General features: G+C 39.5%; 1 protein-coding gene across 2 annotated transcripts; it reads right to left on the reverse strand.

The window, feature by feature from the left end:
* Positions 1-348: 348 nt before the first annotated feature.
* LOC108929650 (PDZ and LIM domain protein 4-like) lies at positions 349-13,082 on the reverse strand. Of its 2 annotated transcripts, none has more exons than XM_018744342.2 (7): positions 12,655-13,082; positions 10,163-10,314; positions 6,460-6,544; positions 3,286-3,467; positions 2,823-2,980; positions 1,124-1,256; positions 349-922 (listed from the first exon to the last, which is right to left on the reverse strand). In XM_018744342.2, the coding sequence occupies exons 1-7, from the start codon at positions 12,745-12,747 to the stop codon at positions 718-720; spliced, it is 1,008 nt and encodes a 335-aa protein (XP_018599858.1). In that variant the 5' UTR covers positions 12,748-13,082; the 3' UTR covers positions 349-717. The 2 variants fall into 2 exon arrangements, with proteins under 2 accessions (XP_018599858.1, XP_018599859.1); XM_018744343.2 differs by having other exon boundaries at positions 12,601-12,661.
* Between the last annotated feature and the right edge of the window lie 2,128 nt (positions 13,083-15,210).

A 15,210-nucleotide genomic window follows, 5' to 3' on the forward strand; every position in this document is an offset into this window, starting at 1 on the left:
TTCTTTCAGGGCCCCGAAATAGCAAAACTTACATGCAACCTGTCTGAAAGCAAATGACAAAAAGAGTATTAACATTGCATAAATGACAATTTGCTAGAATTTTCATACTAGTAATGTGAGTTAATGGAGTAATCTAAAAATACTGAAATTCCTTATAACAATGCAGTACAACTAAGTAAAAACTTGCTTTTGTATGTTACATGAATAAACATAACAACCTACAGAAATTCATTTTATCAAGAAAATAATATGCATATTTATATACATAAAATGAACACCTCAGAAAACTTTGTGATGAAGAATGGATTTTTTAATGAGACAAGGCAAATACAAAGGTATAAAAGAACCTTTCCTAAAGGGAGCAGTCCCAAAATTTACCATTACTCCTTTAAATCATCTCAAATAAATGAAGAGAAACCATTAAATGAATCTTGATATCCGTAATGAATACATTACTGAAGAAGATTCAGAATCCACTGTACAACTCAACAATCAAAGCAGTACTGACAGAGAAATGTGCTTAATGTTTTATAGTATGATGACTTCAGCAAGTGATGCTACCGTATAGCCAAAGCGGTATGAAGAGACGTGTTATGAAACATGTGACATCTAACCGTCCTCGAGATTTCCATAATCCTCTTCGGAAAGGCTGAGCGTGGAAATTCAAAGTTGCCAAGAACTGCGGGTAACAAAGGTACATGGCCTAAGACTGCAGGGTCAGACGAGTTCAACTTTAGAGTTGGGGTAGACAGCAACAACGTCGTAGCCTTCTGGCGGCTGCACGCGGGCCTTAGCGTGCGTCTCACAGTACAGGTTTTCCTCAATGAAGAAGTAACCCCTCTGCTTGAGATTCACGCCGCAGTCGTCACACATGAAGCAGTCTGGGTGGTACAGCTTGTCTCTGGCTTTCACAATTGTGCCCCTGTGGACACAGAAATGACCACTTTCACCTTGTAGCAGCAGATGGCATGATGGTTGAAGACCGTGACTTATTACCCAAAGTCTGTTGCCAGATACGGAACATAACAATAGCACTAAACACGAAGGCTTGTGTATACTGCATGTGTGAAACTGTAGTGCTGCTCTCTGGGAACGTAAGCATACTTTTGTGCCCAGTACTCACACAATGGCGTTTCCACAGCGGGTGCACTGAGTAAGCTGCTGTAGGCTTGGTTTGGGGCCAAGGTGTTGCACTGGGGACCTGATGGGGGATCTCACACTCTTCACCGCAGCCGGCCTGTCTGTCGGAGAGAGACCTGCAACAGATTGTCACCACAGTGAGCTCGGTAATTCAGAGGGAAGTGTAATAGAGCCGCTGCCAGGTTCAAGTTTCACCTCTTGGTGTAATACCTTCAAGCAAGTAGCTTATCAAAGTAAGATGCTTTGAAGAAAGGCATCAGCTAAATAAATGGAAATGTAAGCAAGAGCAAGTTGTGACTAGCGGTATTGTGACACAATAACAATTCCAAACACTGTACAATAAGTACGGCCAACAAGCCTGTGTTGACAAGCTTCCCAAGTTCTTCCATAGCGCACAAAATAAGGCATCTCCTCACATACAGTGCAGACGGAGATACGAATTCAACATCAGTAACTAGTCTGCCAGTTTACTCACTCCAGATATTTTCATACTCATCGCCACTTCCCAGTACATGAAACGCATCCGACCTATAACATGAAAAAATAACACAAAAGCCTGATAGTGAAGCAAGCAGGCCTGCGAAAACACAGCCGTCCAGCCTATGAGCCGTTGCTGTTAACACTTTACAGACACTGTTGCTTCAGTACAGACACGTTCACTTCAGGATGAGTCAGACGATATTGTTCCTTAGAAGGTAGTAATGACCTCACTGACATCAAAACAAAGTCTGAACTAAGATTTGTCATCATTTTCTAGAAAAATGAATCATCCTGATGTCAATTCACTGTATTTCTAAAGGGAAAAGAGGCAATAAAGTTTTAAGTGCAAACAGTTACAAACTTGAATTCATTACTCCCTTGTGATACCTGTAAAATCACACACACACACACACACACACACACACACACACACTGGCTGAAACCGCTTCTCCCAAGCGGGGTCATGGCAAAGCGGAGCCTAATCCGGCAAAACATGGAATTGAAATGGTGACATTAACTACAGTATTTGTTTGTTTGTTATATTGTGGGGTTTGTTCTACTGCCGGTAAAATGCAAAACGCAATCAGTATGCATATTTAAGTTTTAGTACAGAGCTTATTCATGTGATTCTGGCAAAAAAATAAAAAGTGACAAATCAGTTGTCATAATATCAGGTTTTCACAGTATGCCTAACCTAACACAAAAAAATCCAAAAGGTTTCAAAAGCTGGCACTAAATATTGTTATAAACTATGTTCATCAAAGGAAAAAAGCAATTGATCTGAAAATTGAGGGAGAAGACTTTTCTCCAATTGGTACTAATTTTCAAACTGTATTCCTCTGAGCTTTGTTTTTTATAAAATATTTATTGTAATGTGTACAATAGAATTCATAGTAAATGCTAAAGGAAAGCATGTCTGAGGATAATAAACTGGTGCTGAATGTTAAAAACATAGACTCAACAATGAAAGGCTTAAACTTTGTTATAATGCGTTTTGATACTGCTGTCATTGACAGAAAACAGGAATATTATACAAGCTTATAGAACCGGTTTCCTGTTTCACGCCCTGTAGAGGCCATAAAGGGAATGTTGCTGCTGGTATTTATTTATAGGAGCTCACAGTTTCAAGAAATCTATATAAAATTTGGGCAAATAAGAAGACCCATGAAAACATTTATTCTGAGTCATCCTACAATATTCACCTCCATCCTCTGCTTCGAGCATGTCCTGCAGGTAGCGGAAAGAGCCGGACTGTTTGGGTGCTGCGGGGGGCTCCTCCTGGTCCTTCAGCATTCTGTAGACTTCAGACTCTCCATGGAAGCCGTTGTTAAAGCCAGGTCTGTCTGTAGTCGGCTCTGGGCTGAAACAGGTATCATAAAGTTACCATAAGAACTGTAGGCATATTCATGCATCCCCTGCTTTGAAATTCCTACTGCTGATTTAGCCAAGCTTGCAAAATAAATGCCATAGTAGAGCTTTTGCTCTACTGATCACATTAAATAGAAATGATGTGTCTGAATGTATGTAATATAACTAATAATTGAAGAGTCGGTCTTTTCATGCTGTAAGGGCAAGCAGAGACTGCATTATGCAATGCTTGAACATGAATATACTTATCTCTGATTTGAACTATTACATGTTGTTTACAAATCTGTGATGTCTCACCTGGTGGAGCCGAGACTGAGGTTGGTCATTTGCTTTGGCAAGCTGCCATTCCTGCTGTTGGAATAAAGCCCGGCGGGGCTGTTGTACTGCGTGGGCGACTTTGAGCTGCCATTGTTGACAGGCATCTCCTGGATGGGCTGGGCCACTTTGCCATGGTGGCCACTTCCAATGGGTACAAAAACCTGGAGAAAAACACAAAAGAACATAAGGCGAAAGCAATACAAGCCTCGGCAACATCCAAAATCTTAAGAAGTGAAATTTTACAGGGTTTGATAAAGCACAGAAAGAACATCCGAAATTCATCGCTAAGAATGCTTTTGTTCCAAACTTTGTTGTATAGTTCATCACCTGGTAACTATATATAACAAAAAACTAATAATAGTCTATAGTCTTAATGCTTTATACAATTGGGACAATACAAAATTGAATCTTGTTGGCATCCATGAGTTACTGATGTGAATAAGGTCATTTTGGGAAAACGGAATGAACTTAAAAATGTATGATGCAACAAGAGGAAAAGAGGGACGAAACCTGTGGCAATTTGTTGGAATATGAAAAATTGCTAGGGTACAGTGGATGCTTACAGCATGCAGATTTTGGAGCAAGCTTCTCCAAATCACAGTCGTACACTTGCTAATTTCCCTGGGCCCGGATCTTCAGGTATACAAAGAAGCGGAGCCAGAAGAGACAGGTCTTCTTCTCTTATTCCCACGCTAAGGTTTCTCATTGGCTTCCTTCATGGGACTCCAAACCCCTATCCAGATGTTGCACTGCACTAATGAACTGTAACATTGTTCTGCCACCATACTGTGTTTCTGGGAACTTTTATGCCCTTCTTTTCTAAGAAGACACAATCTGTGTAAATACCTGAACAGCTGATTTTGGCAAATTTACAGTGGAAGGTAGCTTGAATTAAATCGTGACCACAAGCTGTCAAGACTGAAACTTGTGTTGACAATTTGGACATCCATGTCAAGAAAAGCAAGATCGTAAATTTTATTATATTTTTGATGTGTTTGCATTCTGAAGAACTGGACTGACATTTGAAGAAATGCACTTAATCATTATTCCCATGACACACAGTGACAGCGAACATTCATCATTGTCACTGCATATTGCCTACATCCATATCGGGGTTGAACTAGGAAGTTAAAGTAAATTATAAGTGACAATCATCTCCGGGAAAATGGCTCATTTGTAGTTGCCCACATAAATCTACCAAATAAAAAATACAATCACAATACAAAAATACAATCATTTGGCAATATTCCATTGTGTTCAATACACATAAAATACTACACTCTTAAAGGAAAGAGTCTACAAACTGACATTGGTCTTCAAAATACTTCGGAAGTACAGCTGGTTCGAAAAACGTCAATTAAAAAACATTCAAAATATTTTGAAAAGTGTATTCCAGGGTATTCTAACTAAACCCATTAAAAAGTTATACTCTCCATACTTTTTTATTACGAGTTTTCTTATTGCCAAACACCTCTTGTTTCCAGCTGAGCTGCCACTTTCTTTTTATAGTGGGAAAATATTTTTTAAAAGTCACTCACATCTTTCTTGTGTCATTTGCTTCAGCTGTGAAGCAATGAAATGTTGACTAGCTGCAATGAGCCAAACTGATTTTCAAGTGCATTTTGGCAAAACGAATTGTAGATCTGACATTCAAAAGATCTCAGTCTGGTTTTCTTGAATTTTAACAACATCATGGGAGATAAATGTCTGAAGTCTCATTTTAACCTATCTGTCAGGACTGATCAGTTGTGCTGCAATAATTCCACGCCCTCTGCCAAACAGGCAGTGTGTCTTGGGAACTGATTTTTGTTGTCAGCTTTTCAAATTCTGAATGTTCCAAGAACACTGCAAAATAACAATGAATATTCCAACCAACATCAGTGGAGTACTTGATTCCAGGGCTGTTTCTAAATGCATCTAGTAAAAAACATATGAAAAGCCTCATAGAGGAGGTGTATGGCAGTAAAGAAATACTGTATATCTGGAATCTCTTTATCTTATTAGTTACCCAATTTCAGCATTAATATAAACAATGCAGTATTAATACTGTATAATCAATTGCAGTATTAATGTAATCAATCTTATTTATATTTAAAAATGTTAAAAATAAAGATTATACCGCAACTGAAACAAAATTAAAGAAATCGTCTTTAAAATGATACATGGCTCACTAAAAGTTCCTAAGAGAGTCATACCACAAATCTTCCAGTTTACCTTTCTCAATCTTGTGGTAAAACAAAGAAAAATGGTTCATGGTCTTTTCATGATCTTTTCAGCCACAGAAAAGCTGCAGATCCCATGTGGGCTGGGCTCACCTCTGCCCTTATTTCCCTACAGGCTAGTGTGGCATTTCCAAAAGTGAAGAAAAACGAGACTTTTTCCCTGCGCTGACATTGAGAAACTTGCTCCCAGAGCTGGAACTCAGTTACTATTCTTATGTGCTTTGTGGAGGTTGAGGGGTACTGTAAAATACCTCTGATTCTTGCACCAGCTATGACATAAAAGACTTTGAGCACTATCTGAAATTGTTTATACCCATAAACCCGATAAGGATATTATCCAGTATGGGTATTATGGAAAGATGCAGCATGGTTAAGAAAACTGAAACAAAAGAACTATAGTAATTAGGGTTGCTTAATAGCATTTTAACATAGCTATTCATTTAGTGCTGGAACTAAAACTTTTTCTTTGAATCATTTTCACTTAACGGCTTCCTCACACCACATCGCATGTGGCTGAAATGAAAATGCTTATTTTTCATGCAAAAGTGTGTGTTTCATTATAAACGTTAGCTCACCCCCCATACAAGCCCTAATATAAACCACATGTTCTACAGCAAAGCATTTTCATCCTCTGTCTTCATCTTCATTGAGGTTATGTTGCATTGTTTCGAAGGCAGTTACCAAATGCAGTTCAGAATTCAGAATTTCAGAAGCATATGTGGAGGTAAACATTAAAAACCCACATTTTTCATAATGCAGAACTATAGTAATGACAGGAATAATACATTTTTTATTACGCAGTACTTCCAGTGTTCAATAAATGTAAAAAAAAGAAAAAAAATTCCTTTAGACCAATACGTAGAAATGCGCAGAAGTACAAATACTTTTATTCTCGAAGCTCACAGCTGCACATTTGAATAGCTGTTCATACCTTAGACTCACAGTCCATGTTAGCTTTGCACTGACTTGTTTTCTCATCTTCTGAAACAGTAGGAGAGCAGATCGTTTTCTCTGACCTGCAAAATAAGAAACACATTATTCAGTGTTCACGTAGAAGCAATGCAAACAACGCAATTTAGACACATTTGATCAAACTGACAGGGGAATGGTAAGAATTTCCAGACAATTATAACTGATTCTATAATGATCAGGATGCATGTAACAGTTGCACATTTTATCACTTCACTGAAGTGAAGCCACTTTTGAATGCAACATTTGATTTTCTGCTGTTCTGCTTCTGCTTTGTGGGATGTTCCCTGTAATTTTGCTTTCACAGCTCATTTCCTTTCAGCAATCTTCAAGAAACTGCTATTAGGAATTGTTTTAACTGGACTCATTCCTCCAGCAAGTGAGTCAAAAAATGAGTAGGACAGAAGTATGATAATGTGCACAATGTACCAGTAAAAACTACAGAATGAAAAATACCAAATTCCAAATGCATTTAGCAGCAACTGCTAATAGTCTGAGAGTTTCAATTAAAGGAAAAAACCTCCTCGCTGTTTTCATGCAATTAGAAAATTTAAGCAGGATATGTATGACAGCAATCCTGTTGTTTAACAGTGATAACAGAAATGATGCATCAGTGACAGCACTTCACAATTCACTCTCCATAATGGGTTAATTTTTCATTCGTAAACCTATTTATCACCCGCATTATTGGTTCTGCTCAATAAAGGAATTTGCAGACAATTAGTCACCGGGTAGCTCCATATGTAGGTACGACTACTGAGCTGTAGGAGGACGAGTCACATTTTAAAGCACCAAAAAAGTAAAAATTGTTTTTAGCTTTTTTCAACAAACAGAACAAGCATGCAATATGAATTCAATTCTGATTCCTTTTTTCACTGCTGTGACAATGTGCAGAATGTAGATCCTCACTGAGGGCAATCTTACCGCATGACATACGCTGGAAAATCATAAAAACCACAAAAAAATAAATCTCAGCACACATTCCACAGTGATGTGCCACACAGATTGAACAACTGATGCTCATAATGATAAAACAGTTTGACAAGTTTGTTAAACAACCAGTTACATACTTAAAAAGTCAGCGAAGCCAGGCTGGCATAAAACCAGATCTCTACAGGAAATAAAAGGCTAAGATTAAGGTTAATTAAAAGTTTGTGGTGTTTAACAGTAAACCAAAAACCAAAGACACAAAATAGAAAACCACAAAATACTAGATAATTTTTCACATCTTTACTTCCTTGGTTGAAAACAAAAAGCCCAATATTTTGTACAGCATGAGTCTAAGCAGTGCTATAATCTGAACACTGAAGCCGTTCTCTCTTTGGAATCTGTGACATGTTGCAACACAACACAATAAATTAATTACACATGCAGTAAAAAATGTTATTCCAAGAAAGCTGTATGATGTACAAATGTTCAAGCTGCGCTCCAATAAAACCCCTGATATGGATGTCAGTCAGGATCATTTTCTAGAGAAAAATGACAATGGAAGAGCAAACTCAGCTCTGGCCAAGTTAGTCGGCTACAGCATGTTACGCTGTCAAAAAGAACGTAAAAATAGGGCTTAAACCACACCGTAAACAGTACTAAACAATCTCAAAGAATCTTCATCGACTGACAGACACACTTCCAAAAATGTAGTGAAATCAAACATGTTATGAGGTCCAGTAATCCTTCCTACAAATCCACAGCAGTGGCCATACAGCCTGTTTAATCGTCTTGCAGCTGCTGAGAAAATACTTCACCAGCAGTATGTTTAACTATACAGGACCCCTGGGTAACTAATGGGTCATGTCATCCCTCTTGATCGCACACACTTTGTGCTGAAATTCTTTCCTTTTCCAGGATTAGGATCAGGGCATACGGCTGAGCTACCTCCTTGTACCGCAGATCGCGACAGCCACGGCTATGACTCGAGGGCTACGATACATGACTCACTCACTCCGTCAGAATATATGCAAGAGGACTGTTTCCGACACCCTGCGCAGAGCCAGTGGAAGTTTAGTGCATCTGCATGGGGGCTGGAGGGGACGGGAGGCACAGCGCGTCCCCCGTCGACACGTCGATGGCGCCTAACGGATTCCGCGCCTCTGAAAAGGCCGTGCTCCGCAGATCGGTAGCTCCTACCCGTGTCCGAGTGGGTCCGTCATGGAACTTTTATAGTCAGCCACTTACTAGAAAAGCGGAAAGAATTTATGGAATGGTGTGGCCTTGTGTACTGAGGGGGAGCAACCTGAGCACACAGTAAAAACAAAACAGCTGAATCACTACCGCAGCTTTCGCTCTTAACTCTCTATAAACACGCAAAAACAATAAGATTGTAGTCTCCCACAGAATGCCGCAGTGCAACAAAACATTTGCAAGCTTTTCAAGGCCACAATCCATCATTTTTCAAATGTAGCTGGTAAATACGAAGGGGGAACGTCTAATTGTTTTCTTCTCTCTCAATAACAACGATTTTAAGAACGCTGAATTCAGGGATATTACCAGAACAGCCTCGTTTGTTTTATTTGTCAAATGAGAGTCTTTAGTTATACCGCTCTCACACGTGTTGAAAAGAACACAAGACATGGCTGCTCATAAGTTTATCCAAAGGCTGCTCCACTAAATTACACATTCTTCTGCTCGGACTATTTCAGTCCTTCGTGTTGTCTTATATAATGATAGCTTAGCCTTGTGTTCTCCGCAAAATTGTTGTGCCTTTTCCTGGGCTCGGTCGTCTTCTCCAAGCGCTATTAGCTTTTATGCTCAAGATTCCTGCATTCCCATAAATAGTGCTTTCTGCTCGCTCACGCCGGCTAGCTGCTGTTAGCTAGCACGTGTGAGCCGACTGCAGGAGCGAACGGACACTGGAAACCTGACGTGTTCCAGATGCGGCGTGTATGGTTTCACTTACACTTTCAGCGTGGGATGTCAACCCAGTTTCTATGTGAAAGCGTCTTATAGCTTTCTCGGAGAACTGACAGTCAAGCGGTGAGACAGAGGTCCTTTTCTTAAAGGCGCCGGTGAGAAGCTTTGTTCAACCACATGTAAACCCCCTGCTGCAGCAGACTTAAAATATTAATGACTCATTTGTCCAAAAAATCATCGCCTTCCAGCCTTATTCAGGCTCAACAGTGTGAAATACTGCCTGGCCTTTTGTGGCAGGGGGGCATGTGAATGATCTGCGACCCATCTTACTGCTGAGGAATTTCGCATCATGTTCTCGCAGTGGCGGCTCCTCTAGCTCGCAGAGCAGCGAGCGAGGGCATGTGCAGCGCAACTGAAATCGCACAGCTGCACAAGGCTCACTTGAACCCGGGCTGCTAAAGCCATCCCAATCCCCTTGCGGACCGCAGAACTCTCGCAAAGCCTTCCACATTCAAAGATCTCCCCCCGGCACCAGCCTCTGCAGTTACGGTTGGGACAGCTCAGACAGGAAGAGATGGACGGCTTGGCCCTACAGCACACCAGCCACGGTTCAGCAGCCCTGACATTTCTCCCTCTAGACTGCCACAAATACCTCCACTGATGCTAAAATCCCTTTTTCTTGATTTATAGGGCCAGGATGAGGCACATTTGGCCATAAACACTGTGCCTTCTGACAACTTTTTGGGTGTGCTGTAGCAGGCATCAGAATCCAGTAGCCTGGTCTGAGAAACATTTACTTTTGTCTTTGTTCTTACCTGCTGATGGCTAAGGCAAGGTGTTCAGAACAGGCCTTGATCCTGTTCTGGGCCTCCATATGTGTCATATTCTCAGTTCTGTCTCCATTGATGGCTAAGATGACGTCTCCAGGGCACAGGTTGGCATGTGCTGCTTTACTTCCAGATGTTACCTGTTAGTGAAATAAAAGAGGAGACTAAACAAACCTTAACAGTCATACCATGGTATTAATTCACAAAGTGGTTATCATGACATATTTTTACTTGTTTATGCAACCAATGGCAACTAACATCATTAGCCAAGACATAACAATGCTTATGGTTTTCTCATTTCCACTGAGGAAGGAACTGTGCTGAATACCGCAATTTAGCTTATAGCATTCCTTTCAGGAATCGCTGGCGCATGGTGTGAATTTGCACCCACACTTCAAAACAACTTCCTGTGATTACACTGTGGTCCAGTGAAAGACCTGTTTAAAAGGATAAATAGATGTGTCACAAAACACTCCACTCAACTCAAAAAAAGCCTTAAATTGTGTCTTGTTCTTAGGTATTTTAGCTGGGAATGTTCTTTTACTGAAAAGTAAAAGTTAAATGAAACTTTGAATAAGAGTCATCATTTCCATTGTGGAATCCATTCATAAGGTCCTCTAAATGTAGACTTAATGACAGTTTCAGAAAAAGTGATGAGAGATTTATGCTGTAGGTACATTTGTTCATTACGTGTGGATTCTTGTCCATTGTTGGTCATCTGGCACTGGCAAATAATGCTCAACGGTGGGTTATTATTACCACAGTACAAAGCATTCTAAAAGGTCAGGGCTCAGATGAATAGCCCTTCATGACTCACTCTTCCGACTGCCCCATAGAAAAGCCTTCAATTACCTATTAGCACATGCAGATCTAAAGGTCTTCCGGCAAGGAACTGGACCCTTGTGTAAAAAAATGGATGGATTTCTAACTAAATGACCATAAAAATGTAAACATGTTTACCATTCCACAATAAAAGTGCAGACTGCACTAGATTTTGCCCTTCAATTTCTTTTGAAATACTTTATGTAAGGCTCAGTCCTGCACAATAATGACTGTATTCAAAACTGCAAGTCTACAATACAAACGGTAACCCCCTTTTTAAATTTTGTACGTGAATACATTAGTGTTCATTATGGCATAACAGTCAAATCTTTTAGTTTATCGAGCTAATAAACTTACACCGATGTAAGATCTTATGTACCTTTCCATAAGAAAAGAAAGTTGAATGTATGCTAAATATGCACAGCTTCAGTTTGTAAATGTATATGTATATATGGTGTCCCAACTGAAATGCAAGTAGAATTTAGGCCTGAATGAGATATTGAGTGAAGGCAGTTTATGGTTTTTAAAGTTTAAGGCGCAGCCCCGGAGGAAAAAAACATGAAAAGCAGGTACTAAAATATCAACAGGAAGACATGGTGAAGATAATGGAAAGATAACAGAGCTGAAAAAATGTGAAAAAGGGACGCGTGCGTTCCCCAAACAACACTAAAGTTCTGGGAATGAAATGTCAGCGATGTCAGAAAAGTCAAGCGACACTGCAGAAGAGAACATTTTCCATAGACCCAAACAATACTAAACTAAGGCAAAAAAGCTGCCAAGAATATTAAAGAAATTCTGATCAGAAAATATTATTTCTGGCACTGGACAAAGTGTAGTGATCAGCGACTGTGTAAACTTAAAAAGTCTACTAAATCAACTAAATCTGAACTCCAAAGACAAACAGATGAAAGAGACGTTGCCTGTCTTTTGTTACTGACATTTAAAAAGAAATATCCTGACTTGTATTAGTTGGTGAAATGTCAAATGTGAGCCTACGAGCTATTCCATTTCATTGGATTCTTGTCTGTCAGTCTATATAATAATAATAATAATAATAATAATAAGAAGAAGAAGAAGAAGAAGAAGAAGAAAAACACATAAAACCGTACAAGCCACAATAAAAGACAAGTAAAACGCATAAACAACTTCACTCAGCACATTTCTGCCTACTTATCATAACAACCTGCTTTGTTTGTGACAGTAGGTATTTTGCTATAAAAAATCTTTAATCTTAAGAGTAAAATAAAATAAATATATATATTATATATAATAAAAACTGTATAAACAACACAACTTGTGTTGTGATCGGATTTTCATAACGCAGAATTACACCAGGTACATCCAAACTTCCAGCAGCTTGAACCACGTTAAAACATGTGTATATTTCCATAAATAAATAAATAAATAAATAAATAAATAAAAAAATAAATAAATAAAAGATTATCCTCCCTAGTAGGCTAGTACGATTCGGAATTTCGAAAACATCCTAACCCTAACCGCAAAAAGCAGTATGAAAGTTATATACAGACACAGGGAATGCCTCGTAAAGACTTTTTAAGACAACTTCTTTGAAAGAAAAGATCAGTTTTCCAAAGGAAACGCACCTTTCTGGAGAAGAAGAAGAAGCGCTAGGAGAGAAGCGGAGCAGAGGAACGTACCCGGGAAACGGTGAGAGGTGCGCTGAAGTCGCGTCCGCCCACGAGTCGAAAGCCCCAAGGAGAGGGTCCCTCCAGGGTGACCATGTGTGTCATGGTGGTGGCTCGGACCAAAAAGTGGAAAAAGAAATAAATAGAGGCAGATGCGCCCGAAGCAGCCCCGGAGAGCTGTGTTATTCGAGTGTGTGTGTGTGTGTGTGTGTGTGGGGATGCTGAGCTGTCGGAGCGCCTCTCCCTCCCACCCCACTGGTTGGACAATGAATGAGCCGCACGGGGAGAAAGTTTTTCTCACAGTCTCCTGTTGAAAGAGATCCAGGGGAAATCAGCACCGCTCACACCCCCTCACACCCCTCACACCGCTCTTCACTTCTCATTTCATACACACACAGCATGGTCATGTGAGATGCTGGGCAGTATGGACTGCTGTGTGCTTCCTGAGACTGGTCTGGTGTCAGAATTGTCTTCTCGCTCCACTTATTCTGGGCTCCATGGGCTGGGTGGGTGAAGCTCGGTACTTTTCAGCTGTGAGCTCATCTTCTGGCTCTGAAAAGTCTGGGGAAGTTGGAATGAAACCTTATCTTGAGATGACTAAACATATTTTCGTTTTCCGTTGCTTACCAGTATCTTGTGAGGAGTCCGTTTCTTTTTCTAATTCCAAGTGAAGGAGCAACAGGGTCACAGAAGTTGTTTTAACAATTTATTCAACATGAACTGGAGTTTATTTAGCCTGATATAATCTGAAAAATTGATCCTCAATGACATCATCGGTGCTGGAAAAGTGAAATGGCTTTAATTGTGAACATAAACTCTGTTTTCAAATTTACACCGGGTTACCAAAGCAAGATGATAAATGGAATTTCACAGCATAAAATCGCCGATTTGAAACGTACAGATAAAATAATCAGTCTGTTTTACACAAACGCCATCGCTTACATCCCTTTGAAAAATAAAGCAAAATAATATTTTAACTGTCCCTAGATTCTAGAAACCTGGTATCAGCAGTAATGCTGCTACAGTGTACAAATCTTCCATGGATGTTTGTAATTAAATATGACAAGATCCCACACTGGCCTCTGATGTGCTGGGAAAAGTAGTGCTGTGGTATCTGATGACATGAACCTCTTGGAAAGAGCTGCCTGTGGTCCTGGCTTCATCCCACTGCAAGCTGCAGTAAAACTCAAATCCTGTCCTCCATCCATCCATCCATCCATCCATCTAATTCCTCTTCTTCTCACATAGTTCTACCTCTAAGTGGTTGAGCCTTGTTGGTAGACATTTTTAACTTCTGGCATTCTGCAGTTAAGGTTGCACATATCTTTATCACTGGCATAATAATGTTCTCGATATAGTATAATATTCATTTTTTTCTGTCAGATGTAGGATCACAAAGCTCTGGTGGTCTTCAGCATTGCTATGGTTAGCAATCGCTGACAGTCTTAAAAAGATGGTATTCAGAGACAAATGCTTTTCAGCTTTTATCCATGCAGGCTTCATATATCACTGTTTACTGAAATAGTTGTTAAATTGAAAACTGAAATCTTGTTTTGTACTTACATTTCTTCATTGCATTTTAAAGACCTTGTTTACATGAATGTGTGTTCACAAAAAAACCACAGAAGGATTTTCAACCACATTCCTTACAAGGGCCTCCAGTGGCTTTTTGAGTTACGAGTCTTTGCAGATTGCACTTGTACGGTAATCTCAGTGAATATGTTTGTAAAAATATGATAGAATCAGACTTCACTGATGTGACTGTTTTTCTGTAGCTGCAGTGGGTGAATTGGTGTATTTCTGTCTACCATGATGAAACTGTTAATCTGTTATGTCATCCTGGGTTGTAGGCTGTTCATCGGTTACTCCATCCAAAGTGATACTCATGTTTCAAGCAAAGGCGTATCTTCTTCTGAGGTTGTGAAATATGATGAGCTATAGAGAAGATTATTATCCTTTAAATTTAAAAGATATGAGACCCTTTGAGAAGTGTAATGTCTAATTTATGAAAACAAGTTATTTGCAATTTACATTAGAATTTATTTACAAACCAGCTTTTAAACCCCCGCTGCAAAATTATTGAAAGTGTGTAGCATTCATTTGTCCTTAGGTAATTTTTATGCCTGTACAACAATTAAAAAAGATCCTCAATTTTTATTTTGTATACTGCTAGAAGTTCTCAGCTACAACCTTTCACCACCATAATGTTCTCCTGAGAGAGTGGGGAATCATGGCACATCCTGTAGTTCTGGTACTAAATGCACTCCCACGAGCACTGCCAAAACACACCTAAAGACGATGACTGCTCTCGGGCTTTTCCCTTTCCAATCCACACTTTTTTGGAAAGAAGTTATTATTGATTTATTTGTTATTACAGGTGTCTTTCAGAGGAATTAACTGTACTTCATTGCCCAATTATTATAGCTGCAGCAACATGCATGCAGAGGTAAGGGGGGGAAACAGACACACCTACAATTTCAATATATGGTTTTTCTGCCTTCTTCTATGAGGCCCTAGACAATAATAAGATGGGAAAATGAAAACAACATCTAAATATAAAATATAAAG

This window comes from Scleropages formosus, chromosome 13, assembly GCF_900964775.1.
Source record: "Scleropages formosus chromosome 13, fSclFor1.1, whole genome shotgun sequence".
Lineage (NCBI taxonomy): Eukaryota > Metazoa > Chordata > Actinopteri > Osteoglossiformes > Osteoglossidae > Scleropages > Scleropages formosus.

Excerpts from the sequence above, each read along its gene's own strand:
- LOC108929650 (XM_018744342.2), bottom strand. The coding sequence starts at position 12,747 with ATGACACACATGGTCACCCTGGAGGGACCCTCTCCTTGGGGCTTTCGA. Across the intron at positions 6,545-10,162 it reads CTTGCCTTAGCCATCAGCAG|GTCAGAGAAAACGATCTGCT; the intron begins GTAAGAACAAAG and ends CTTATTTTGCAG. Across the intron at positions 1,257-2,822 it reads GCTCGAAGCAGAGGATGGAG|GTCTCTCTCCGACAGACAGG; the intron begins GTGAATATTGTA and ends AATCTGTTGCAG.